Below are 27467 nucleotides of genomic sequence, written 5' to 3'. Positions count from 1 at the left end.
CATTGCCGTATTGGTCCATTTGGTCGATCTTTGTTTTTATTATTTATTATATTTTATTTTCAGATGTTACAGACGGGACAGACATGAGTGAGAGATAGGAAAGGGAGAAAGAAAGAGGAAGGAAAGGAAAAACAGAAGGGGAGAGGGACAGTGAGAAAGGGGGGGAGAAAAAAAATAAAAATCTCCTGGATCACCTGTTGAGAGAAGAATAGAAAACAAGCAAAAAAAGACAAAAAAAACAAAAACAAAGCAACATACTAAACACAACACCATCGCATTAATCTAGCTAAGTGTAAACAGCAGTAAATACTAAATATTCAATGTTGTTGTGCAGCACGCAGGACAGATGTGCTTCGAAGTAGCAGCCAAGAAAGGTGTAATTTGGGTCTACGAGCAGTGAACACCCGTGTGCATACCTGTGTGGATCAGCGCGCTTGTATTCCAAAGGTTTCTCCATGTAACGATCTGCTAGGGAGTGTGGGGGGGCCACAGCCCCGTCCTCCAGGGTGTGAAGCAGGTATGGAGGAGATCAAAACTCCAGACATCCAGAGGCCCCCAGAACACAAGAAACCATGGAAGACCAACAGAGGGGCAGCCGCGCCACTGTTCCAGTAAGAGCTGAGGAGAGTCCCAGATGAGGGTTCACTCAGCAGCCGCGGAGCAGAAGCCAGGGGGAGTTGCAGTGACGCGCCCATGAGCTCCGCCGGCAGCCAGCTGTGCCTGAGTGACCGAGCCCCAGGCCGAGAGGCCGGGGGCACCCCACCCCCGAAGGGGCCCGAGCGAGCCACAGGCTCCAGGCCCTGATAAGCGGCCGCCAAGGAGTGAGCCGGTGTGTACCTGGACGCCCACCCCCAGACACAAAGAACCACCAACGCACCGACACCTGAGGGAGTCCGCCACCGGCAGGGGAAGTGGTGGTAGGTGGAGATAGGCCTCCAAACCTTGGAGGGCCTGAGGTGTCCCCAGAGAGGTGGCGTCTGATACCCAACCTGACATATAGACACAGACATACAGGCACACACAGACACAAACATCCATTCCCCCCCTCATGCTCTCAAATGCACTCACTCCACACTCAACCAACGTGGAGACAGACATAAAGAGACGCTGTACACACGATCACACTCCCCAAGCATACTCTACGAACCGGGTCTAGGTACCGGTGAGCTTTGCTGCTTTTTCATTCATTTATGTCACAAAAAAAAGATTCCACTTGCATCGATTGTGTCCAGTCAATTTTAATGCTTCCCGAACAAGCAGTAGATTGCATTGGCAATCCTATTCATATCCATTGATCCTTCAATTCGGTGTTAATATGGGCTGGCTGAGCCTCCAGGTGTTCCCGCTGAAGGACAAACAGCTACAGAAAAAAAAGCAAAAGCTGACATTTTGCCGTGCATACGCTGAAAGAACAATATACTGAAGCACTTTAGACATCCTGGTTTGTTGTTGATTTAAGCATTTCAATATGACTGCCACCCTCATTTAAAATCCTTTTTTTTTGGTGGTGGGGGATTTGGACGTGACAAAACACGCATAACGATGCAAACCAAATTGTGTCAAACACAGAGAATCAGCTGTGACTTTGTTCTATATTGTTGACGTGTTAATGCTTTAAACAGATCAGCGCACGTCATAATCCCTTGGCAAGACACATTTTTACGGAGAGTCCGTGAGCCAAGCTGTGGAAGCATTTCAGTGCAGAAAACAGCGTGGCCTATACTGAGCCGTCCTCGGCGTTATTCAGCTGAAAACCTGAGATTTCTGCTGAGATGAGATTTTCTTGCACACCAACACAGACACGCACACAAAGAATAGCAAGTTTAACTGAAAGGAGGTATTACAAAAAACAGACAGAGAGCAAAGAGACTGAATTATAGGAAAAGCGACTGCCACACAGCAATAAGAGGGGGGGAAATGAATGAATGCATTCTATTTGATCTGGATAGGAGAGCTAGGACAGTTTCATGAATGATACGCAGTGGAAAAATATAATTAGGCCTTGGGGGCAGAGTACCCGGCTACTCCTACTCCAAATGTGCATTTGGTCCAGACATGCTCTGACTCAGCTTCGTGTGCCGCAGCAACGTGTTAAGTTTTGATAAGGCTGACAGATGAATCAACTCTGCCATTTAACTCGCAAGCAATGCAAACATTTCACCCACTAACTCTATATTCAGCGGCCTCTGTTCGATGTGGATGAAAGCATCTTATTCCTCTCGTTCAGAATAGGTAATTGCCAGCTGTCTAGATGTCCAGCAAAAGGAGAAAGCATATACTTCCCCTACCTGAAGACTGGTTCCTCATGACTTCTGTAATCTCTAATATTATTAGGAGGTGGCAGTAGGTATTGAGTTGTATAAATAAACTCAATTATAGTGTCAGAAATGTGCCTAAAATATCATCTAACGGTGTAGAACTGTGAAGATGACCGACTTTAAACAGTTGGTCAGCTTCACAGTTAGACTTTTCCTTTTCCCCCCTTACACTTGAATCTCTACAACACTTTAACACACCAGGATTCCACGGACACGACGCAAAAAGCAAAATGAGCCACTTTCTGTACTATACAAAAAAGAGAAGAAACATAGTCTATCTTCAAATTAATTTTGGACACCTAGAGTGCGTGCCATGTGTCCAAGGCAACATGAGATGCCAATCGCACCTTTAACAGAAGGTGCTTGTGTTTACAAACTGCTCCTTAATGATAACAAAGCTAACCACAAAGATGCCCTGGAGATAAATTTCGGCACTGCTGTAAAGAACCTGGACTTATCGAGCCTGCCCGCCGTCTCCCTCAGCACTGATCTTCGATTATCGCGGACGCATATTCGAGCAACGCTGATACAGCTAATGCTTGTTGCCATGGTAACAGGCTTTAAATGCTCGCGGAGGCACGCTCTGCTGATGGTCTGTAGCTGTACACCCGATACCCAGGAAAGTAGAGGTGCCAGATGGCTGTGACAGTGTTTACTGTCACTCACACACTCAGTCAGATGATGTGTTTATATACACGGCCGCTGAACTCACGATGAGGGGGGACATTAATGAAAATGTGCAATTTCAACACTGGGTCAAAAAAAAAAAAAAGAAGTATCAGTGTGTATTCCTATTGACACTGTTAAAAATTCGCCAACAGCGCAGGTAATCCTGCACGTTTGTGCTTCTTTTTAACATGAGATGTAGAGGAAACAGAGGAGAGAGAGGGAGTTGGTTTAGACCAAACAGGAAGTGACATTACTGTCAACTCGCCATCCCCTCACAAAAAAATTCCCTGGTCTTGTCTCTGTTTGCGTCGCTGTTCTCAAAGCTTGGTGGAGCAGGGGGAGATGAGAGCTGTACCGCAGTCTGTGGAGACCAGCCTGCCATTTCTGCTCGCCATTTGGGGACAGTTTGTCCTTTGGGTAGCTTCCCCTGGACTCAGCAGGCTAATAATGGGCGAGGAGGGAAGTGCTGCTGTGGGCAGGGACGGCGAGAGGAGGGCAGCAAAGAAAACTGTCCTAATGCAGTGTTTATTTAGGGCAGAAAGCCACACACAAAGACAGCTCGTCTATAGAGGGGGGGCTCGGGGGTATGACGAAATGAATTCAAATGGTCCAGGACCAGACAGTGCCATTTAAATTACTGCCGAGTCCCTCGAGCTCCTACCTTTCATAGAGAAAAAATTCCATTTCAGGCCATCTGCACTAGTCTTTTACTACTCTCTTTCAAACACGTATACTTTTATTGTGGTGCCAAACTTCAACTTTTTATAAAGAGGCTTTGATGTCTACAGTTTTTTTCCCCCCAGCTCTCAAACTACAGAGAAGAGAAGAATAATGCTTTATCTACTCTCACTATCACACATACTCTAAAATTCTTTAGCTGAGCATTTTGCCTCAGAGTGCGTGGGTAACCAACTTTAACCACTGGAAATTCATAGCAGAAAAACTTTGCTCTCTCTCAAACTCAACTTTAATGGACAGAAGCATCTCCAGCTTTGGCACACTGTGAAACAAACTGATTAGTCACTCTGGCTTGGTACCATCAACTCGTCTACACGTCCTTGCTGCGAGAAGCCGTGAGAACTCCTCCTGTCTCAGGTACAGAATGTTTCTCCAGTTAAATAAATAAAATATAGCAGGGTAATTATTGCCTTTGCTGGTCACTGGTTATTTTAGCACATTTGGCATTTAGCCTGGCCTCAATGACAAATCCCACCACTCCCACCCCTCCCAACACCACCAAACAGTAAAATTAAAAACGCTGTCTTGTGTGATCTGCCTCACCCTCCAACACTGCACACAGTCAGAGGAATTCGACTCGCTTTTCTCCAACAGAGTGGCTCTTAACAGAAAAAAATAAAATAAATTTAACCTTCGAGACTTAATTTAAGACATCAGCACCACATTCAAATGCCAGCATTGCTAAAGTAAAGGTACACTGTGTTTGATTTAATAGAAAGCCTCTCTATATAACTTCTACTAACCAACAAAACTGACTTATTCTGTCATATCATGAGATTAAAATAAGATGAATCCAGTATAATAAGATTAAATGTGTAGTTTTTTTCGTTTGTTTGGTCTTTTACTAATCAGCAGGGCCCGTCTGTTTCCCTTTTTCTTCTCTTTACCTTTTGTCCTGAGTCAAGGCCACTCCAGCGGGAAGCAGAGTGACATTTCTGGGGCATTATGAGAAAATGTCCTTAAAGAACCACCAAGTGAAAGAGAGTTGTGTAACATATCTCTGACCTTTCGCAGTTGTGACCACACACACACAGCGCTGTGTACCTCTGTTCATTTACATCACAGCTATGTTGTACCGAGCGACTGCGTATACAAAAGAAGCCAATAAAGCCACAGCGTGAAGATACTACTGCACAAGATGCGCAGCACTTCTTCGGTTTGTGCACGATCACTCACAACAAGTAATTACTACAGCAATGTGCATCGCTCATTCTCAAATGTGGTCCCCATGCCAACAAAACCCAACCCACAGATACTGCACCCTGCAATTAATTGTTCCAATTTTTTTTTTCATTTCAGTCACTGCCAGGGAACCATGCTATCACTGCCACTCGTTTTCTCAAGGGAGGCTTGTGTGTGATGATAGAAGGCAAAGCTCTCAGGGTACAAATCAATTTTAGCATCCATCCTTTTCATTCAGAGGCCAAAGTATATTCTTGGGGCACTTACCAAAGTCTGACATGTTTGATTCTTTTTCTTCACCTCTGCATCAAGCGCTTCACACTCTTTCCTTCTGGTGCTGATCTCAGTCTCCTGGGGAGATGGGGAAAAAGCAGAGGACAGCTGCTTGGTTTGTCAGGAACAGAAGCTTCCTGAGAGAACTCAGTAAAACTAAACAGGAAGAGACTGAGCTGAGGCTTTTCAGCATTTAGGTGTGCGAGTGCATGTGTCAGGGGTTTGTGTGTATATGAATTGTACATGGGTGAGATTTGCAGAGATTATCTGCTAGAGATTACAAATGTTTCAATGTCAGGGAAAAGGGCTGAAATGCTTTGAAATGAGAGGTTCAAAAAAATGTGGATAGAGGGAGTGTGGCCCCTAATGAATACTATCGTGAAAAAGATCAAACCAAAATCTGCTTAAAACTTCTGCAAATAAAAGCGGGGTTAGACCTTCCTACACCTATGAGAAGCTGCACACAGAGGTGCTTTAAACTAAATGTCAGCAAGCTCTCAATGGCGATGCTTGGGTCGCCATTTGTATTTGATTTTACGTGTCATATTCAACACACGTAAGTTAACGATCTGACGGGATTTTGTTCCCTCATCGCTAAATATGGAATGAAGATTTTGAAAATGTGGTGAAATGTTTAATGTAGAGGCTTGAAGTGGTTTTATCTAGCGGGCGATCGTATCTCAAGAGTTGGGAGTTTGCCTTGTAATCGGAAGGTTGCCGGTTCGAGCCCCGGCTTGGACAGTCTCGTTCGTTGTGTCCTTGGGCAAGACACTTCACCCGTTGCCTACTGGTGGTGGTCAGAGGGCCCGGTGGTGCCAGTGTCCGGCAGCCTCGCCTCTGTCAGTGCGCCCCAGGGTGGCTGTGGCTACAATGTAGCTTACCATCACCAGTGTGTGAATGGGTGGATGACTGGATATGTAAAGCGCTTTGGGGTCCTTAGAGACTAGTAAAGTGCTATATAAATACAGGCCATTTACCATCTAATGATGGAGTAAAATACCAAGAAAACAACTCCTATCAGCTTAAAAAGAAAGCGACTAAATTCCCCATCAATCCACGAGGCTCATTCAGGTCTAAAACATAAAGGTAAAGAGTCTGAGGTATTTTAACCTTAGTGAGGTTGTCCCTCAAACATGTGGTCATTGACCCACTGTTAACTATGTGCTTGGGTCATTACTACCAGAGGTTTTGGGTGAAACCACTGTGAGACTTTGCCCCACCCTGTGATGTAGTGTACTGAGGTCACCTGATGCGAGGGACAGCCCCTTCTAAGGTTTAAATACCTGGGACTCTCCACCGTTTGATTTTAGAGCTACAAAGAAGAAGCCTCTTGGATAAGAGGTGAAATGCCTTAAACTTAAAGAAGTCCAGCCGCTTTCTTTTTAAGCGCCTAAGATTATCCTGACCAGGATCAACAAGACAGCAAGCAAGCTATTTATTCCAGCTCTTTTCTGAACTAAGGTGGTTCTGTCATACTTCAAGTCTGCCTATAGAACAAAATGAGCAGCTGTGGGTTAGACGTGGAAGCAACCCTTGGAAAAACCCAGAAGGTCGTCAAAGTGTGTCAAAGTGTCAAAAGCCATCATTAATGGTACAGCAATGAAACCTGTGAATCTATAAGCCATTATATTTTTCCTATTTTTTAAATATTGGTAATTGTTGAGTCTATTGACCAGCTTTACAGCAGAAGCTTCTGCGTACCATAGCAGAATCAGAACAGGTGTAACTAATAACTATAATGAGTGCTGTGTTGTGCTTCAGGGTCTCAGCGGACCCCTAAACACACCACAGCATGCACAGCACAGCCCGTCTGCAGAGCGGCGTTGCTGACCTTCCTTCGCAGGATAAACACAGGTGTAATTGGTAACATTACTTACGGCCATGTTCCGTTTAGACGGCCCTGCTATTGTGAGTGCTGGTTTAACTAAGACAAAACAGACGTGACAATATGTAGGAAATCCAGATTAACCTTTAGGGAAACGGGAACTTTCTGTTCATGCTTTATCCTTTTTTTCCCCAATATGAATTTTCTGACATACTCGTGTTTACTAAGAAATAAAGAGACTTTATTTGATCCATTACTACAGCTTAAGGGTTTTCTTGGAAAAAGCCACTGCTGTGATCTGGCACTAAGACTTGCACTGAAATTCAGCCCCAATTATTGCAATTAAATACTGTATACCTGTATGGTAGACTGCATCCCCTGTTTGATCGGGGAAATAAAAGGTTGAACATGTTTTCAACTTATGCCTAATATTTTCTCCAAATGATCCGAGTGCTTGTTGTGTTTCCATTAGGCTGCAAGCCGAACAGTGCATTAGTTGGAATTACAGTGAAAAGAAATTCAACTTTCTTCACAATGTGCAATTTGAGTCAAAACATGACTTAAGTCTGGCGCAGTCAATTACTCAGACTAACAGTGTTGTTCAGAGAACTCGTCTCCGCTCGCTTCTCAGTAGGGGCGCACAGAGAGAAACAGGATATCCCTATCAAGGCTGCCGGTGTGTTTAGTCTCATTTGTGTGCCTTCAGTCCAACACCATGGCGACCTTAGCTGGGAAGCTTGGATGCCTTCTATAGTCATGAGAGTACCCACAGTATTTTTTACTGGATATCAGGGTAATGCATAGCTACTTTTACGGTCCAAAATGCACGCCAGCTTTACGTCATCACCGAGATCCTCTGTTTACCAGATCACTGAGCTTTGAAGGAGGAACATTGCTGCTGTGGATGGATGCGTGCGACCACACCGAGGTCGTTATCGTTAACTAAAATAAGCTAAACACCAAAATAAGATGTGGCAAAACATTTTAGTTAACTAAAAAATAAAATAAAAACTATCCTTGTAAGAAAGAAAGGAAGAAAATAAAGCAGCATCTGTTGTTTAAGTGAAAAATTTACCTTGAATAATGAGGTATTGGTGGGCGTGTTTGAGTCAACAGTTTTTAAAAGGTTCTGTGTTTTTATTGTAGTACCTGTGCTTATTTTCCTAAATCTTGCCTCTCACATATCCTCGCCATAGATTAATAACCAGAAAGACTAAAGGTAACACTGAAACTAATGAAAACTAAATTAAACCTAAACTGAATTAAAAACAAAAAGTCAATTTGAAATAAAATAAAAACTAACCAGAACATACAAAATTATCATAGCTCTATATCACACACTCACGCACACACACGGGCAGCATCACACGCCTCTGAGCGAGACTAAAATGTGAGAATGCACGAATGTTTGCTTCCTCATAGCAAAGCTCACAGGCTGCTTTGAGCTTGAATATATCCATTGAAGGCATTTTTGTTACTGCTGCCCTCCTGACCTGCTGTCGTTCTGACTGTATTTAATAAGACAGTGAGCAACAGGGTCAGAGAACAAGATGAGGAGGAGGATGAACAAGCTCTGACCCTTTTGTAACCCACAACCTTGTGGCATTTCACCCCAGGAAAGCATCAGATTACTGGTTAAATCTTCAACCACTTATCCGTGATGGTGGGTCCAATAGCTGAAGTCAACACGCAAGTGTGCACCCAGGATTTCAAACGATTTAGCAGTCGTGTGAATGGAAAGAAATGGAAGATGAACCCCATTTCAAGCATAGAGTTCATGATTAAGTCCTGAATAAGGTGAAGATAGGAACTAAAATAAAAGTATGGCTGTGGAAGCGGCGGTGGCCTAGAGGGAAGCGAGCCGGCGTCAGGAACAGGCTGAGAGCTCGTGCACACCGCACACCTCTGCCTAGCATCCTGCTCGCCAACGTCCAGTCACTGGAGAACAAGCTTGACGACCTCAGGGCCAGGATAAAGTTCCAGAGAGACATTCGGGACTGCAATCTCCTCTGCTTCACCGAGACATGGCTGAACCCAGCGGTGCCAGACCACGCCATCCAGCCGGCCGAGTTCTTCTCGGTTCACCGCATGGACAGGACACGGGACTCGGGGAAGTCAAGGGGAGGCGGCGTGTGTTTAATGGTGAACAACAACTGGTGCAACAGTGCGAACGTTGTTCCTCTCACACGCTCCTGCACACCAAATCTGGAACTACTGTCCATCATGTGTCGTCCTTTTTATCTACCTCGGGAATTTACATCGGTCATTGTAAGTGCCGTTTATATTCCACCACAAGCGGACACGGTCACCGCCTTATGCGAGCTGCATGAGGCACTCACACAGCACCAGACACAACACCGGGACGCTGCGCTTATTGTGACGGGGGACTTTAATAGCGCCAACCTCAAACGCGCAGCGCCGAACTTTTATCAACACATCACCTGCCCCACCAGGGGTGAAAGGACACTGGACCACTGCTACACTACGGTCAAGGACGGCTACAAGGCACAATCCCGCCCCCCGTTTGGCAAATCTGATCACGCCGCCATCTTCCTCATGCCAAAATACAAACAAAGGCTGAAACAGGAAGTTCCGGTTCAGAGGAAGGTCGCGCGCTGGACGGATCAATCGGTGGCCGCGTTACAGGACGCACTCGATGACGCAGACTGGGGCATGTTCAGAAACAGCTCCGACGATGACGTCAACGTGTTTACGGAAGCGGTTGTGGGATTCATCGGGAAACTAGCGGATGATACCGTGGAGACAAAGACTATCACAACGTTTCCCAACCAGAAGCCGTGGGTGGATAAAACCATCCGCGACGCTCTGAGATCCCGCACCGCTGCCTACAACACGGGACTCATGACGGGGGACATGGACCCGTACAAAGCCGCGTCATATAACGTGCGGAGGGCGGTGAAAGAGGCGAAGCAGCGCTACGGGAGGAAACTAGAGTCACAACTCCAACAGAGTGACTCTAGGAGCCTGTGGCGGGGACTAAGGACAATAACGGACTATAAAGCACCAACAACCGGTATGACGAACGCGGCCGTAACTCTGGCAGACGAGCTGAACACTTTCTATGCTCGCTTCGAGGCTGCAGCTAAGGTCTCCAACAATGCTAGTGTTAGCAGCGCTAACGGCTGCAGACAGGAAGATACTGCCAGCACCGGAAACGTGCTCGTCATCTCCGAGCATGAAGTAAGGAGAGCCTTCAAGAGAGTGAACACCAGGAAAGCAGCAGGACCAGACGGCATCCCAGGTCGTATCCTAAGAGACTGCGCATACCAGCTAGCTCCTGTGTTCACTGAGATATTCAACATCTCTTTATCTCAGTCGGTGATCCCCACATGCTTCAAAGAGTCCATCATTGTTCCTGTCCCGAAGAAACCCCACCCTGCTTCTCTCAATGACTATCGCCCTGTAGCCCTCACCTCAGTAGTGATGAAGTGCTTTGAACGCCTGGTCAGAGACTTCATCATTTCTTCACTACCAGACACACTGGACCCACTACAGTTCGCTTACCGTCCAAATCGTTCCACAGACGATGCCATCTCTCATCTCCTCCACACATCACTCACTCACTTGGACACTAGAAGGGGGAATTATGTTAAAATGCTCTTCATAGACTACAGCTCTGCATTTAATACCATAATTCCCTCCACACTCACCACCAAGCTGGAGCATCTGGGACTCAGCTCATCTATGTGTCAGTGGATCTCCAACTTCCTAACTGGCAGACCACAGGCAGTAAGGATGGGCGGACATGTCTCAGCCTCCACCACTCTCAGCACTGGAGCCCCCCAGGGGTGTGTTCTGAGCCCCCTGCTGTACTCTTTGTACACATATGACTGTGTGGCCACTACCAGCTCCACCACCATCATCAAGTTTGCTGACGACACCGTCGTGGTGGGCCTGATCTCTGATAACAACGAGACGGCCTACCTGAAGGAGATTAGGAATCTGGAGAACTGGTGCCAGAGGAACAACCTCCTTCTAAACGTCAGTAAGACAAAGGAGCTGATAGTGGACTTCAGCACTAAGCAGGAGAGGAACTACCAGACCCCCGTCATCAACGAGTGCCCAGTGGAGAGAGTGGACAGCTTCAAATACCTCGGAGTTCACATCACGCAGGACCTGTCATGGTCCTGTCACATCAACACCGTGGTGAAAAAGGCCCGACAGTGTCTCTACCACCTCAGACGCTTGAGAGACTTCCAACTGCCCTCCAAGGTGCTCAGGAACTTTTACTCGTGCACCATAGAGAGCATCCTGGCGGGAAACATCTTAACCTGGTTCGGGAACAGCACCATGCAGGACAGACCCACACATATGGTTCTTACACAAACACTGGACTTTCTGGACTTTGTTTTTGCACAACACTGGTCACTATATTCTTCATTTCCGGTTAATACTTGTACAGCTGCTGTTATCGTGTATATATTTATTTATATTTAGATTTCTTCATACATTCTTATATAGTTCTATATTGTGTATTGTGTATTTTGTTGTACAGTTATTTTATTTTCAACTTTAATTTATATATTTTATCTTATTCTTCCCAGTTAAATTTACCCTTCATTCTAATTTGTGTTGTACAGTTATTTCATTTTTAACCTTAATTTATATTTTATTCCTTCCTAGTTAAATTTACCCTTTTAATTTTTCATATTTATTTCCTATCTTATTCATAGCCTTTTCCTTTTTTGTTTTCTTTAGGTCACGAGCAGTTGTCCAAGCATTTCACTACATATCGTACTGTGTATGACTGTGTACGTGACAAATAAAATTTGAATTTGGTTATGAGTCTGTTATCAGTTTGTCTTTAAGTTTGACTAATGATTCGTGGCTGAGAATAAAAGGGGCAACAGTATGATTAGGTTTTGCCAATTGTTCACTAACAGCTAAATTTTACTCAATCAAATGTGATGCGCATTGATTCCAAATAGGGGGAAATACTGCTGATCTTTAAAATAACAAGAACAGAAAGTAGTTTCATTTACTTGTTCAGGTGGGATTGATTATCCGCTGCAGGTGTTTTTCTGGGACTTTAAGGCCCTAAAACTCCAGAGTTCTTCTACGACTTCTTTTACACTCTAGAAATGATTCCCTGTGAGTGAATCACACACAGTTTCTACAGACAGCTCGCCATCTCCCATGTGGGCTGGTAGCTAATGTGTACACTTTGCAGAACCAGACGGCTACGGCGTTGCGCAAACTCACCCGATGAATATTTCACTCGCACGCATACAAACACACAGCTCGCAGGCTCGCTGAAGCCCATTTGTTTGGAGCACATTTGCCAGTGTTCAATTAAAAATCCCTCTGATAAAAGATTCAAATGGCTGCCACTGTGAGTAATGAGCTCCTGTATAAGTGAAGAGGCGTTTACTGCACAGCAGATGAAGATAGATGAGAAAGACCATTCCATTAGGCTATGTCTAGCATTTGTGCCTCAGTGGCACTAATGCAAATGCATGCACAAAAGAGGTGCATTCACTACTCTACGTGTGTCGGATATACTACAATTCAAATCTTAAGGTTTTTGCATACAAAATCAGGTAATACAACCTCAGATGAATTATAAAACATGCAAAACAAAAATTAAGCCATAGTGCAGAAGCAGTGGGTAAAAAACCAAGTACACCATTACTGCTTCTGTAGGAATTAAGAGGATAAGTAGCAGCCAGGTGCTGATAATCAAGTACAGTTGAGTAACTGATGATCAGCAAATGTGAGCACCTCTATAAAAACAGAAGTTTTGGCAGCTTGCTGGTCTGGAGCATTCAGGTGTGTGTAAACATAATGCCAAAGAGGAAAGAAGCCCAACAGTGTGGGAAGGATTATAAGGGAAAACAGTTTGAATGTCATCAGGCTACAGGAAGCAAGATCATTCACTGGTGTAAAACATTTAAGTCAGTTGCTGGTCTACCCAAGAGCTATATCTCTGACTCTACAGGCCTCAGTTAGCATGTTAAATGCCAAAATTCATGACAGTACAATTAGATAAAGACTGAAGATGTGTGGCTTGTTTGGAAAGGTGACGCGTTTACAACACAGAAGAAGTCCAAACATGGACGAAGTAATTTCCCCCAAAAATTTAGGCTGTCGGCGTTAACGTGGTCATCAGGATTAACGCAACCCATCTGGAGCAGAGAATGAACAAACTTTGGACAAACTGCGCAAAATGTTTTGACAGAGACAATTCAGGGATTTTGACTCAGTCTGCGCTCCAGATGGGTTAATTGTTAATCACGTTAGTCGTGATGACGGCGCGTTAACCCTGACAGCACTAAAAAATATAAAGTCGCTAATTTGGGATTTATACAATACAATACACAACTTTATAGAACACATTTAAAAACCAACGGTATACCGAAGTGCTTCACATAAAAGACAGGAAATAAGCCATAAATATTATAAATATTATATTATAGGACCATAACAAAGTACCACGTATGCTAACAGGTCAGTGGCACTAAAACACAGGAATAGCATAAAATGCATATCAAGTAAAACATGTTAAAAGCACAAAGCCATAAAAGATATATATAAAAGGTAATACAGAGTGAGTCTAGGGATCTGCTACAGGCATTAACGAGCAGCAAAGGCAAGGTTAAATAAATAGGTTTTTAACTGTGATTTAAATGATTGGATAGAATCAGACACGCGGTTATTCCATAAATCAGGTGCAGCCAAGGCAAACGTACGGTCACCTCTAGACTTCAGCCGAGATCTTAGCTGCACCAGGAGTAACTGAGTAGACGATCTTAGTGCTCTAGCGGGAATGTACGGTCTAAGGTAGCTTGGGGTTGTGTTGTTGATAATTTTAAAAGTAAGCAGCAGTATTTTAAATTGGATGCGGTATTTAATAGGTAGCCAGTGCGGGTCAGCTAGAACAGGGGTAATAGAGGCAAACCTCCCAGTCCCGGTCAGAAGGCATGCCACCGCATTTTGAACAGTTTGCAGTCTATGAAGAAGGGTAGAATAAAGACCGAAATGAAGGGAGTTGCAGTAATCCAGCCTAGAGGTCACAAAGGCTTGAACAAGCTTTTCCAGGTCCTTGTGCGGAACATAATGCCTAGCCTCAGAAATGAGACGCGGTTGGTAAAAACTAGATCTAACTACAGCGGACACTTGTTTATCAAATTAAAAAGAGCTATCCAGCAATACGCCCAAATTGCTAACAGTGTCAGAGAGGGAGCTGGCAAGGGAACCAAAGTTGTCCACGAGAAATATTACTATCAAATATCACGATTTCATTTTTCTTATCATTTAAGATAAGAGAGTTTCCTAAGAGCCATTCTTTGACCTCACACATGCACTCTTGAAAGCAGTGCAAAGGCAGAGCAGGATCATCAGCTAGTTCAAAGTAGATCTGTATATGGTCAGCATAACAGTGAAAAGTGATATTGTATTTCTCAAAGATTGCGCCTAGAGGGTGCATATACAGTTTGGCTTTAAACCAGATGAAAAGAGGTAAGCCTAAGGATGTAACCAAAGCAGTGTGCCGCTTGTCCAGACATATAGTGCGGGCAAAGTACCCAAACATGACTAACTTGCACGAGCATGTCCACCAGTGAGTATGCTAGGCTATCACCAGCTTCTGCAGCTCCATCAACAAGCATTTGGGCGCACTCAGAGGAGGGTGCATTTTCTTGCAGATGAAAGAGGATGCTGTTAAAACAGCGCTATTTTGTGTTTTGTTTTTTTTCTGTTGACTGCTTCTATTAGCTCCATCATTATTAGCAAACTTACTCATGGGCAAATAATGAAATAAATGACCCTTGTAAAAATGATTGATAGTCAATATATTCGTCCAATCGGTCAACCCTAATATGTGCTGATATGCTGTGTGTTTAAAAATTACACAGCATATCATCTAAAGTAGGGGTCCCCAATCCCAGTCCATGAGAGCCGTTGTCCCTGCAGGTTTTAGATCTCACCCTGGGTCAACACACCTGAATCACATGATTAGTTCATTCCCAGGCCTCTGGAGAACTTCAAGACATGTTGAGGAGGTAATTTATCCATTTAACTCACCTGTGATGGATCAAGGACATCTAAAACCTGCAGGGACACCAGCCCTCGTGGACTGGGATTGAGGACCCCTGATCTAAAGTTTGGTTTAAACTGGGTCATGCAACACAACAATGATCACAAGCAGAGCGGCAAATCTACAACAGAATGGCTGAAAAAGAAAATAATGAAAGTGCAGACCTCAACCTCAATGTAAGACAGCTGTGTATAAAGTGAACTTAAGTATGACTGATAAAGCAAATCAATAGAAAATTAATCAGCCACAACTCTCCAGCTTCTCAGATGTGATCATCTTTTATTTCGGACTCTCCTCAGTCACTGAGTTTGACAAAGTCACACCCTTCCACTGTAGGTATGTGCAGCTTGTGTGCATTTTTTGTTAACTTCAACTAATTTAAAGGGGGAAAACAAAAACAAATCAGCGGCACAGTAACCAGGACTGAAGTTAATCATTACACGCATATCTTGATTATATTAAATTACATTGGATTTACTTCTATGATACACTGCATGGCTTTTAGACATGTTGTACTGGATGGTTTGTGATACCCAGAGAATGTACAATATTGATCTTCTGTTTTTTTTCGTCTACTCTCACCAACTTTAAGGTTAATCCATACAATTTTCAAGCATGTATTATGGATTATCACAGAAATTTGTACAGTATTCAATGTTCCCAGCCAGCAAAGCCTAAAGTCTTCTGCGATCACAAGGTCTCAATAACATTACATGGACTGTGATGAAATGTGATAAAGACCTTCATGTTTCCTTCCTTCATTTAAATTAGGTCTACTGACTGTGAATGCATCACGGCAGCGCCTGTTTCTATTACATCAGATTATAACAACATTATAACAATAGTAATAAAACTGCTATATTAATGCTAATTAGCAAATAGAACAGTAAACATTAGAAATGTTTCACTGTTGATATTAGAAATGTATATTAAGAGCACCTTCACATGCTCTCATTAGCATTTAGTACAGTCTCTACTGCCAGCCCTGAATACAGCAGTCTGTGCTCAGCACCATGAAGAGTTCCCCCCGGGCCGACACAACCGCAGCATGTGGCTTATATACTATAACTATTTCATTTCTTTTGCTGCTGACTCCACTCCACTGCACTGCTCAGCAACATCTCCACAAAATAAGGCTCACATGCTACCGTATTATTCCTGAAATGACTAATTAACACAGGAGGCTTCCCCCATCCTGTTCTCTGTGTTTCGTCTTCTGATCTTCGGAGCTGGGAAAGCTCTGCGTATAATCTCTAGTGAGCAGAGGTAACCTCATTACTTTCTCTTTTTCCCTCTCTCGTTTTCCCTTTCATGCCTTGCGCCTTGTGTTGACTAATGATATGTAAAAGGGGTGAAAATCGACTTAAACGTATCCCTAACCGTGAGGTTTGCAGTGTACCCTTTGATTATGAAATGTCCTTGTTTGAGTACGCCCCGAAACACTTACTGTCGGAGGAGTCTGTGTGTACGTAAATGTGCTCCTGGAACAGAAACCTTAGAGCACAAGCTCCACTTGCAGCATCTCAGTAGTGCACCTGGCAAATTGCATGCTAGAAGGGTTATCCTTGAAATCTGAGCACAGTGTGCTGATTTAGTCAAATTTTAATAAGTAAATACAAGTCCCATGTGCCCCCAGGTCATGTATCTACCAAACATTTTAGTGCACTCGTGTGAGGTGAGAAAAGGTGGAAAGGTTTGGTTCCATCTAAGAAAATTCCCAGGGATGTCTGTGCAGCAACACATCTGCTTTGTATGTCCACATTGTGTCCACAGTCCACAGTCGGACACACCGACATCAAAAAACAACTTCCTGGTTTTAATCCAAGTCCACTGGTGCTCCCCAAGCTTGTTTTTAGGAAGAGGCACGAGTGACAGAGGATGGCACCGTACATGCAGCTGACAGCAGGGCATCCAACATCCACAATGAGATAATCTTCCGCACGTAGTGATCACTTTAAACAAAGCGGAAATCACAGCAAAGCAAAGCCATTATCTTTAACTTACGAGGTGGTGCACAGGCATTAAATCTCAGTCATCGCAAGTTATGTTATGACACGTTTTTTGTTTTTGTTTTTTCCCAGACAAACCGAGTTGCAGACAAAAGTCAGGCAATCAAGGAAGCAGGAGGAATGTCGAGGTCTTTAACAGAGGATTCCCCTCTGTTACCTGATACGCAAACACAACTTTTACTTAGCATCGTTTAGTACACGACTATACTGCACTTACTCCTGGCCCAGAACACGGTAATCTAGTCCAGCACAACAAGGACTTGTGATTTTCAATCATTTGAAATGACAGAGTAAGTTACATAACCCCTGCAGCTTAAGTCTGTGTGTGCAGGCACAGATGCTTGCATTCCACTAATACTGTACTCATCTGGCACCTGCAAGTGTGTATCGCTGTGTATGTTTGTTTGTGTGCAGTAAAATGCAGACTGAATGCTGAATCACAGATTTACAGGAAAAACAAGAGTAGCTCCCGGAGGTCTACAAGAACATGCCAACATGCGCACACACTTGCAAAACACACACGTGGACGTGCACACATGCTCACAGGGCAAAAGAAATTGGACCCAGACCAGGGAGGTAGAGTGAAAAGTGAGATGAAAGGGAATCAGAATTCCGGCCTCACAGCGGTGAGTCTCTGTCATCGGGTCAAGTTTTAGTTTGCGTATACATCCGTCCAGACTTGACTTTTGGCCTTCTGGATATCATCATTTAATGCTTTATTGCTATTAGTCTGTGAAAGAAGTGCTGCTATTATTACCATATGAAAGTTAGTGAATGTCACATTAACAAAAACAGTAAAAAAAAGACTTACAGATGGACACGACTGTAAAGATTTTAGCCAAACACGGACATAAAATAGCAATACTCTAAATAACCACATGAATTTAGGTGGCAATGTGCAGAGTACAGGCAATGCTGGAGTTGCTGGAGTACTTTTCTATGCTGTGGTGTGCTGGGGGAGCAGCACAGCAAAGAAGGACTCATCCAGGCTGGAGAAACTGATCAGGAGGGCTAGCTCTGTGGTCGGCATGAAGCTGGACACTCTGGTGACAGTGGCAGAGAAAAGGACATTAAAGAAACTGATGGACATTATGAACAATGCTGGGCATCCTCTGCACACGGCCATAAACAATCAGAAGAGTCTGTTCAGTGACAGGTTGCTTCTCCCCAAGACAAGAACTAACAGACTTAAAAACTCCTTTGTCCCACACGCCATCAAACTGTTTAACTCCTCTCTGGAGGGGAGAGGGAGGGGAAACAGAAGGACAAAGGAGGGGGGAACAACTAAGCTGTAGTGCCTCTTCACCTCACTGTACAATACCTTGTGCAATACTTTTTGTAAATAGTCAACAGTGCAATAGACTCAATACTTGAAATGTGCAATTCACTTGTATTTTTATTTTTTATTCCTATTTATTCTATTTATCCCCTTTGTATATTTTATTTATATTTGTCTCTGTATTTATATGTGTGTGTGTGTGTGTGTGTGTGTGTGTGTGTGTGTGTGTGTGTGTGTGTGTGTGTGTATATATATATATATATATATATATATATATATATATATATATATATATATATAACAATTCTGTAACTAACTTCGGTCATTGCTGTGCTTTTTGGAAGTCGAATTTCCCAGAGGAACCCACCCGAGGGATTAATAAAGTTCTATCTTATCTTATCTTATGACGCCTACGTATAAATGTGAATGTGAGGGGAATATGGGCAAAATGAAAAACAGAATTGAGGCACCTCAGCTAGGCTACTGCTATCAGGCATATTAAACACCTATGCAGCAGCGTCGGGAACAGTTCACTGGTCTAAATTCCACTTTCTTTCCTTCCCAATCTCTCTTTTTTTCTAACTCACCACCATGAAACACGAGCCTTGGGGTGCCGGACAATCAGAAATGAAGCTGCCGCTTTCACCGGGGTCTGACCTCGCTGAGCCACCAATCGCTACCTTACCTGCCTGCTGATATCTAACGCGCAAACACCAACAAGCAAAATACGGGGAAGACGAAGAGTGGAAGGTGAAATAACGCAAGCAAGGCAGGAGAATGAATCATAATGAATGAAAAAGGCAAGAAGATGAATTGAGAGTGCAGATGAGAGGCGAGCGAGAGGAACAAAAAGGATAAACTAGGATCTGTTAAGGTGAGGTAACTGGCACACGAGGCTAATTTGACAAAAAACAGGCTCTGTGTGTATAAGAGGCTCCGAGAGAAGACTGCAAAATCTGATAATCCCACAGCATGAACAAAAACATGTCAGATGAGACTTCTGTCTTAATGGAAACTAAACAATGACTCATGCATACACAACACACTCCTACGTAGATAATGGAGGGTCCTATCAGTTGCTCGGATATCTATTCATTTCCCACGTGACCATGCTGGATTTAATAATCCATTCTTTTAAAAAATGACTAGTGCATTATGGGAAAATAAACAGGTTTTATTTTTTTATGTTTTGGCAGCTGAGGCAGTCTCGATGACTTAAAGGCCACAGAGAACATCTGATGATCTGATGAGCACTGCTGCAACCAAACAAATGCTAGATGCCCATTGCTGTTGCCCACTCAGACACGGAGGCTTACTCATACCCAGCTGGATTTGCTGGGCAATTTCTGCAGACTGTCATTCAGTTCACATGGTAACCTTCATCCCTCATGGCACAGCATTAAACTCCATATAACAAAAGACTTTTGTCATAAATTGCATGGAGAAATTACACAGAGAAGACTGCGCTGACACATCATACAGTGTGATTTGTGAACAGGAAGGTATTTTCTTTATATGGACTTGGGGACCCTGCACTACAAAGACAGAGCTGTGTGTTGTTATTCTATTCTCTTTTATTAGATTCCAGTAGACTTTGCAGAGATCCATGGGAATCAATGCAAATGCTTACAGCCGGCTTAGTCACATAGATACACAGACGCTAAATGCTCAAAAACAAGGACTCAACAATGCTTGTATAGCTAGTTCTGGTTATTGCAAAGACTTACAAACATTTTCAGGTCAATATGTTGCTGCTAGAGGATGGAACAATTGTTTTAAAGTCATTCAGCAACTCCATAACTGTACCAACACATTGCTCAAGATGAAGATGCATAAATAAGCAAATGAATGACAGCGTCATGGCCGTCTAAGTCAAATTAGAGTGGCCAGTAACCGTGCAGGTAGATTAGCTGCTGTCATGATGGACTGTTGGCTGAGAGGTCCAGACAAGCATTAAAGCCTCGGGAGGCAGTGTCAACATCGAAAACTGAGCAGGGGAACAAACACAGGCTACAAATAAACCATGAATCAAGGCACACTAATACGTGCAACTGTGCACACGGGAACTCCAGGTATTATCGAGGCGCAGCTAACACATTATCCACAGCAGAGGGCTCTCTTCATTCATTTTAGCCATTATTATCTAAAAAAAAAAAAAAAAAAGAAAGAAAAAGGAAAAGGTCATTGGCAGCTGGAAAAACAAACAACAAAAAATACATATGTTTAAATAAAGCAGCAAACAAATTTCAACAGCTATAAAGTGGATCTAGCCACAACAAAAGTACAAAAAGGCAAACAAGAGCAAAACCACCAAACATACCAAAAAACCTTATCTCTGTGTAAAATAAAAAGAGTTAAAAAGAGGCTACTGCCCTTTCCTTCATGCTGTCATGACTATGTCAGAATCACTCACTCCCTTTCTAAGGGGAGCTCTGCTCTTACATCTGCGCCCCTCTCAGTCCGAAGCCGACAGAACGAGAATCTCGCAAAACCTGGCATGATCAAATTAATTCACATCGAACCAAGCTGCCTGTTTGTCTGCACACTTGGGCCCCGACCAGATAAGCTGATTATAACACAAAATATTACATGCTGTCCTATTTGTTCTGATCCACTGTTATCCTAGTGTCCCTGGTAATACGAAATCACTGACCTATGAAATGTCAAGGTACACTTAGATGGATAATTACAAGGTATGTGATCCTTCAGATCTAAAACCTGCGCACAAATAGGAGCGTTTATCATCAGTGGTGACAATTATGTCTAATAATTTTATGTGCTGAAATGACCAAGGAGTCACAGGGCCACCCTCTTCCACCCACTGGATTACGACATGTGCTCTGCGTTATCAGACTGCAGTAACACTGTGTGGATGCTGTTGTGATACTGTGAATCACAGCATTAGGGCAGCAGACTTTGAACAACACCCCGTGCTGACCAGCACGGGCTCGGATGGCGCATCCCCTTTTGTTTGGCTCAGTTTAAAGGTCACTTCAACAGAATGTAGTGATAAACTCTTAAATGATGCTTCTACACTGGTTTCCGCTAATTTAACTGTCTCCCTGCCCTGCAAAATTAGAGCTCACATAGTTATGGGCAAAAGGGCTGTCACCAGCTGAGGTGCCTTTGATCCTGTGCCAGAGACACAGACATATGCTGTTCCATCCTGCAGGGAGGAGCTGTACTGGATGCAGGGTACAGCTCTTCATTGGCTTTCCATTCATTAACCACATTTCAACAGCTGGCGACCAATTAGTTTGCTCTCCAAACTCCAAAACCAATATAATGAGTACAACTTCACTTTTGTATCCTTTGTTAAGGGGAAACAAACTTGTGTTTGTGTTGGCAAAATAAAGTTTATACAGTGCGCATGCATGCCTTCTAGTCATGACAAGGCATGCATCCTCTAACACTTGTTTCCATTTGTCAGAGCGCTTTTTCTAACAGCAACAGGCTTTGACATATCGCATTCAGCTTACCGTCAAAGTTCATCAGTAGCTTGTGAACCCACAGAGGTGTTCATTAATGTGTCTTTAATGCTAAAAAAAAAGAACAACATAGATTGAGAGGGATAAGGTCATCCAGGTCTGATGTACAAAACCACCTCCTTTTGAACACACTTATCAAAAAGAACCAACTTTCTGCTGAAGTGATTACTGTGAGCTGTCTGACTTGGCTTTTGGCCTCAGCAAAACTGTGCTGACTCTCTGATGTGAGCAGTTTTTGCATTAGGTTGTGGCTGAGATCCTGTGTGCAGTAATAGGAGACAGGTGGTGCCCAGGAGGAGATAAAGAGTGAGGTTCTCACCCCACAGGATTCTGGCACAATCGCAGCAGAAACAGACGCTCTTGTTTCCCCATTTGGGGGACAGTTTCTAACAATCATGCGCCAGAATACAGGGCACCCAATTACTCGTCAAATCTGAGTAGCAAACACAGGGACCTGCTGCCTACGGCGTTCAAGTGCCAAACACAGTGGTCACATGCAGAAACTGGATAATGCATGCACTGGGCAGATACTATACTCAATTCAGTTCAGTTGCTAGTCGCTTTGCTTTTGCAGACTAATTATGTAAGTTAAGCTTTAAGAAAGTGAGCAGGCGAGAAGTTAAAGAAAAAGACTAAAGAGATCAAGTAGATTAGTAAAAGCACTGTGTGTGTAAAAGCAACGTTAGCAGTGCTGTGAGGCTGTATCAAATTATATCAAATATCAAATTTTATTATCTGTGTGCGTTAGCACTCCTAACTGCTGCTTAGCAAGTACAAGTAAGGCTGGAAATGTCACTGAGAATTTGATTAGTGTTGTAGATGTGTGCTCTAAGAACTAACATTTACATATATACATCATGCTCCTTTGATCTTTTGTTCTTTGTAATAAATAAATAAATAAAAACAGCAATAGTTAGCCAGCAATCTGACTCATTTTTTGAATACAAAAATTATCATGTCAGTGGTGTCTTCTAATTAAGCAGCTCATTAGAAAAAAGAACAACAACCTCACGCTTGTATCCAGAGCACGAAGCCGACAAAATGTTACCCGCAGTAAGAAGATCGATAAATCAAGCTTTGCTCGCAGAGTGCAAGGAAAAATACTTCATCACAAATAAAGAATGTGATAAATTTAAAAAATGCAAGAAAAGTACCCTCTAAAGCCGGTTATCCAGCACTGGCCTCTGAGGACACGCAGGGTTTTCTAAACCATTTCAGCTCGAGAACTAAGGTTAAAGGTTTTGAGCAGCTTATGATACATCAGCTTTTCACAGTGGATTATGGAAAAACAAACTACTGATAGACCTCAAAAGTTTGCAAAAACTACCTGAAGAGCTACCTGAAGTCACAGTGCTCAAAGTCACTTGACCTCAATCCCTGTGAATATTAATCAGCATTTCTTTTTATATATGTATGTCTTGGCCTTTTTATTCTTGTTGATAGGAGAGTGTAGAGAAGACAGGAAAACTGGGAGAAAGACATGCAGTAAACCTCCTCAGGGCAGATTTGAACCCAGCCACTCTGCATTAGTCTTATGGCATAGAAGTGACCAGCTCTACTAAGTAAGCTATACTGGCACCCCCTCTGAACATTCATGACATCACCAACAAATGAAAACAAACCATGATGTGTCAAATAGATATGCAAGTAATTTGTCAGTGTGGAGGGGAATTTGTTTTGCGTCATAGTAGCGTGACATTTTACCCACACTGCAGCCCTTTGATGATTACACTGGTTGTTCCTATTGCAATGGTGATCAAGCTAAGCTTTCATCAGAAACGCAGATGGAAGAGATTCTAAACTAATGCATAAAGGCTGGAAAAATAGCCTTCATCATTATATTGCTCTGCATTTTACCTTGATATCGAAGTCAAAATCCATCTATCTGCATTTAATCTTCAGTTATTCATAATCTCAGGCTCTCTTCTACATCTTATCTTTTGTCCCGTCTGTCTTCCTGATGGTAGACGGTTAATTCTGCAGCAGGTTTCTTCCTGTTAAAAGGAAGTTTTTCCTTCCCACTGTCTCCAATTGCTTTCTCAAAGGGTTTGATCATTGGGGTTTTCTTTATATTTTTTGTGGGATCTTTACCTTAAAATACAAAGCGACTTGACTGTTATTGTGATTTGGCACTATAAATAACATCAAATAGAAAATTCATTCACATGCAGTACCAGTGTGATACACTTGAAAAATATATACATTTCTTTATCTTTAACTTTCTTGGTGCTTTTATTACAGGTACATCCCCACCTCCACCATCACCTCCCACCTTCCTGTTTTCAGCTCCATCTTTAACTTCACTCTTGTCCTCACATGTCCAAAACAACTCACCTCTCCTACTGTGTCCTATCTCGTCCATCCTCGTCACTTCCGATGCAGCTGTCAGTGTGTTTAAATCAGCTGCCTGCAGCTTCACTTCCTATATAGCAGAGCTCGTCTCACTACCATTCTGTAAAACCTTTGCTTTCACTGTTGCCCTTCTGTCGCATATCACTCCCGGCATCGTTTTTCACTCTGCCTGCCCTCCCATCTACACCTCTCCGTCACACCTTTCTGTCATATTCACTACTAATTAAAACAGAGTATGGGTTTAGAGAACATGAATTAATAAAATCAGCGTAAGAAGGAATACTATTTTCATCAACACAAATTCAATATATTTCTTCCACTTTACATATTACACAGTGATTTTCCTCTCTTAGATAAGTTATGTGTGTTGTTCCAGGCTGTTAAATTAACCTTAAATGGTAAATTATGTTTAATTTAATTATATGTGCACATTTTTGAAAATGCAGGCATTCTGAGCTGACATGTGTGTCCCTAACTTGTTTTCATTTTTACATTTTATAACGAGAAAAATCTTCTGGGATTTTTTTTAATGAACCAAAAGAAGTAAGCAACTTAATTCCTCCTACACTTGCAGACGCTGTGGTCACACAGTCATAGTAGCTTGGAACAAATGAGAAGGCGTCCCTGCTCAGGCTCAATTTAGGAAAAAAGAGAAGAGAATAACTAAAGCAGGGAGTTCTGTAAATCCACCATTTATGGGGACTACACTTCCCAAACTAATTTCGTTGTTTGTTGTTGATGTCCTAGACAATAACAACAACAACAAAAAAACAACATCATCACAGTTGATGTTTCTGCCAAACTGAATAGTAGTGTAGTGATGTAAAGCCTGCTGTGCACAACCAACAGCTTAACAGAAAACAAGCCTCTTGTGTGAGTCCAGCATTAGCATATAAACAAGAGCCTGGAGTAGATGGTTGCTGCTGCTGCACGAGGCTCAATTGTCAATATGTTCACTGGGCCTCATCCAGGGATCAGAGAGGGGGCTGTCAGGACTTTGATTCCTTCACACAGGGGACAGAATAAACAGCAGAAAAACAACACTCCAACCTGTCAATCACGAGACTCTCCATTTCTATCACAATAAACTCCAATTTGAGTATTCAGCTAAACAAAAATGGCTCCAATGTAGCTATTTGTGTTGGGAAAGTTGTCTACGCCACTTAAGATGGTCCAAAATAGACAAGTGGGTAAAGGCGCTAATCTAGTACCATTCTCCCTGAGAGGAGCTTCCCTCTTCTCCTTCACTCCATTGCAATGACGTTTTAGTAGGAGTGAGGTTAATTCTGTTATCTATTACACAAACAGTTTAATGATGCTGCCAACATTAGTAAAGATACATAACCTTCCATAACCTGCCATAGAGCTGAAAGAAGCCGTTTTAACACATCTCTGTCTACATTTACTGCCTTAGAGTCAGCTAAAAGTCAAGGTTTTCACATGTTTGTACGATTGCTATGAATAGCTTGGAGCACACAGTAACAATTAATACAGTGTGTGGTGTTTGATGGTTGCTTTCATCAAAGTGCAGTCCAGAACAATCAGTGAGTACACAAAATTACCCATACTGTATCCTTTGTATAACACAGGATATCTCTCCTCTGAGAACACTTGAGCAAATGTTAAACTGCTTTCAGCAGTTACCATGGCATTTCTGCTGCCAGGGCATTTTTTTTTTTTGTTTGAAACTGGAGTGAAGCAGCTTTGCAAAAGCTACTCACACATGCAAGTTTATTCAGAACTTAGCTGTGTATCTTACTACTCTACAAACTTTCTGTGGAGTCTGAAATGGCACAGAAACGTCTCCATCTGATCTTAAATTGCAGCAAGAGAAGGAGTATGAAAAGTGTGTGTGTGAGACTGTGTGTGTGTATGAGGAGATATGAAAGAGAGTATGATAGGGTCAACAGTTCTCTGATATCTCTGTTCATTTAATTAATACTTTGAACTACTTCAAATATATTTCCAAGGCTCATTTACCACCTTAGTCTCAGCTAAATGTTGATATTTGAGGTTCAGAAGTCAAATCAGACACACTCAGTCACTAATGCATTTTTAATTTGAGAAACACAAGTTCTGTTCAAATCCCATGTTCTTACGATGTGCTCTAATTTTCAGGCAATTAAACAGAAAGTTTAGTTGGTATTTACTTACTGTTCTTATAACTTGAAGGGAAACTGAAACTGTTTGCAAAATAAGCTTACAATCTTTGCATTTGTGCTGAGGAGAAGATAGAGATACTCATGTCTGTTTGTTAAATACAGTTGTAACCAGCAGCTTTATATTTATATTTTTTTCACACCATTTTGATATACAAATATAAGCTTATGCTAATGCTAACACACACTTGTCTGCACGCTAAATTTAAAGCCAGAACCATCTGCTGGTTAAGTATTTTGAAACTGTTGCTATAATGTTGAAATGTTACTAAAAGGTAAACCAATAACATCACTTTGTTAACTAATGTAAATACAAAGTTGAAAATGGAGAAATATGGTTCTTTTCATTTTTTGTTTGGATTCAACAATGACAAAAATTAGCTTGAAGAGCTGCTAGTACATTTGTAGTAGCAGTTTGTTTTCCCTCTTTTTTTTAAATAAATTTTGGACAAAACCAATGGACTGTACATTTTTGGTTATTTTAACACTAGTCTTTTTGCTAAGCTAATCTCTCTTATATGTGTACAGGCTATATTTTGAAGCATTAAGTGTTAGCTGGGTAAACATTTTAAAACGACAGGTGGACATGCACCTTAACATTAATGAGGCCATAATTTATTCTGAAAATACATACAATTCTGAAATACAGACTCAATTACCTCCTTAGTTGAAGCTAAATACGTATATCTGAGTAGCCCATTAGCTTTGATTAGCATAAACTACCAGCTGCTGTAACACCAGAAACTGTTACTGTTATGGTGTCTGTATGTATCAAATAAAAAAATGTATAATTTGTGAGCTTTTAAGCTGCTGGTGTAGCAACAGTAGCAATGCTGTTTGGAGTTTCTTTTCCCTATTGTGTCAGTCTTTGCAAAAGCTATTATCTGTAATTTTATATGAATATAAACTACATTTTTAGTTTAGCTGCTGCTACAATGTTACCTAGACTTTACTGTTACAATAATATATCTTTAGTAATAATATTCTTATCCACAAATCTTGATTTTTGCCTACTTACTTCTTTGACAACCGTGTTTGCCTTTGCAATATTCTTTTATATTGTATATGCAACACACCAATATTGCAATAGTAAATGTACAACATAGTTTTGTACTTAAA

The 27467-nt window shown here is 42.3% G+C and overlaps 1 protein-coding gene across 1 annotated transcript in view; it reads right to left on the bottom strand.

Moving 5' to 3' along the window:
• Positions 1–27467, bottom strand: part of rimbp2b (RIMS binding protein 2b) — a 106444-nt gene that overhangs the window by 35926 nt on the left and 43051 nt on the right. Inside the window, exon 5 of the mRNA XM_080894877.1 lies at positions 5175–5258. Coding sequence (XP_080751003.1) covers positions 5175–5258 — 84 coding nt within the window. The remainder of the gene's footprint in view (positions 1–5174; positions 5259–27467) is intronic.

This window comes from Rhamphochromis sp. 'chilingali' (genome assembly GCF_963969265.1).
Source record: "Rhamphochromis sp. 'chilingali' genome assembly, chromosome: 10".
Lineage (NCBI taxonomy): Eukaryota > Metazoa > Chordata > Actinopteri > Cichliformes > Cichlidae > Rhamphochromis > Rhamphochromis sp. 'chilingali'.
The sequence above is the reverse complement of the archived record's forward strand: the minus strand, read 5'-3'. Positions and strand labels throughout refer to the sequence as shown.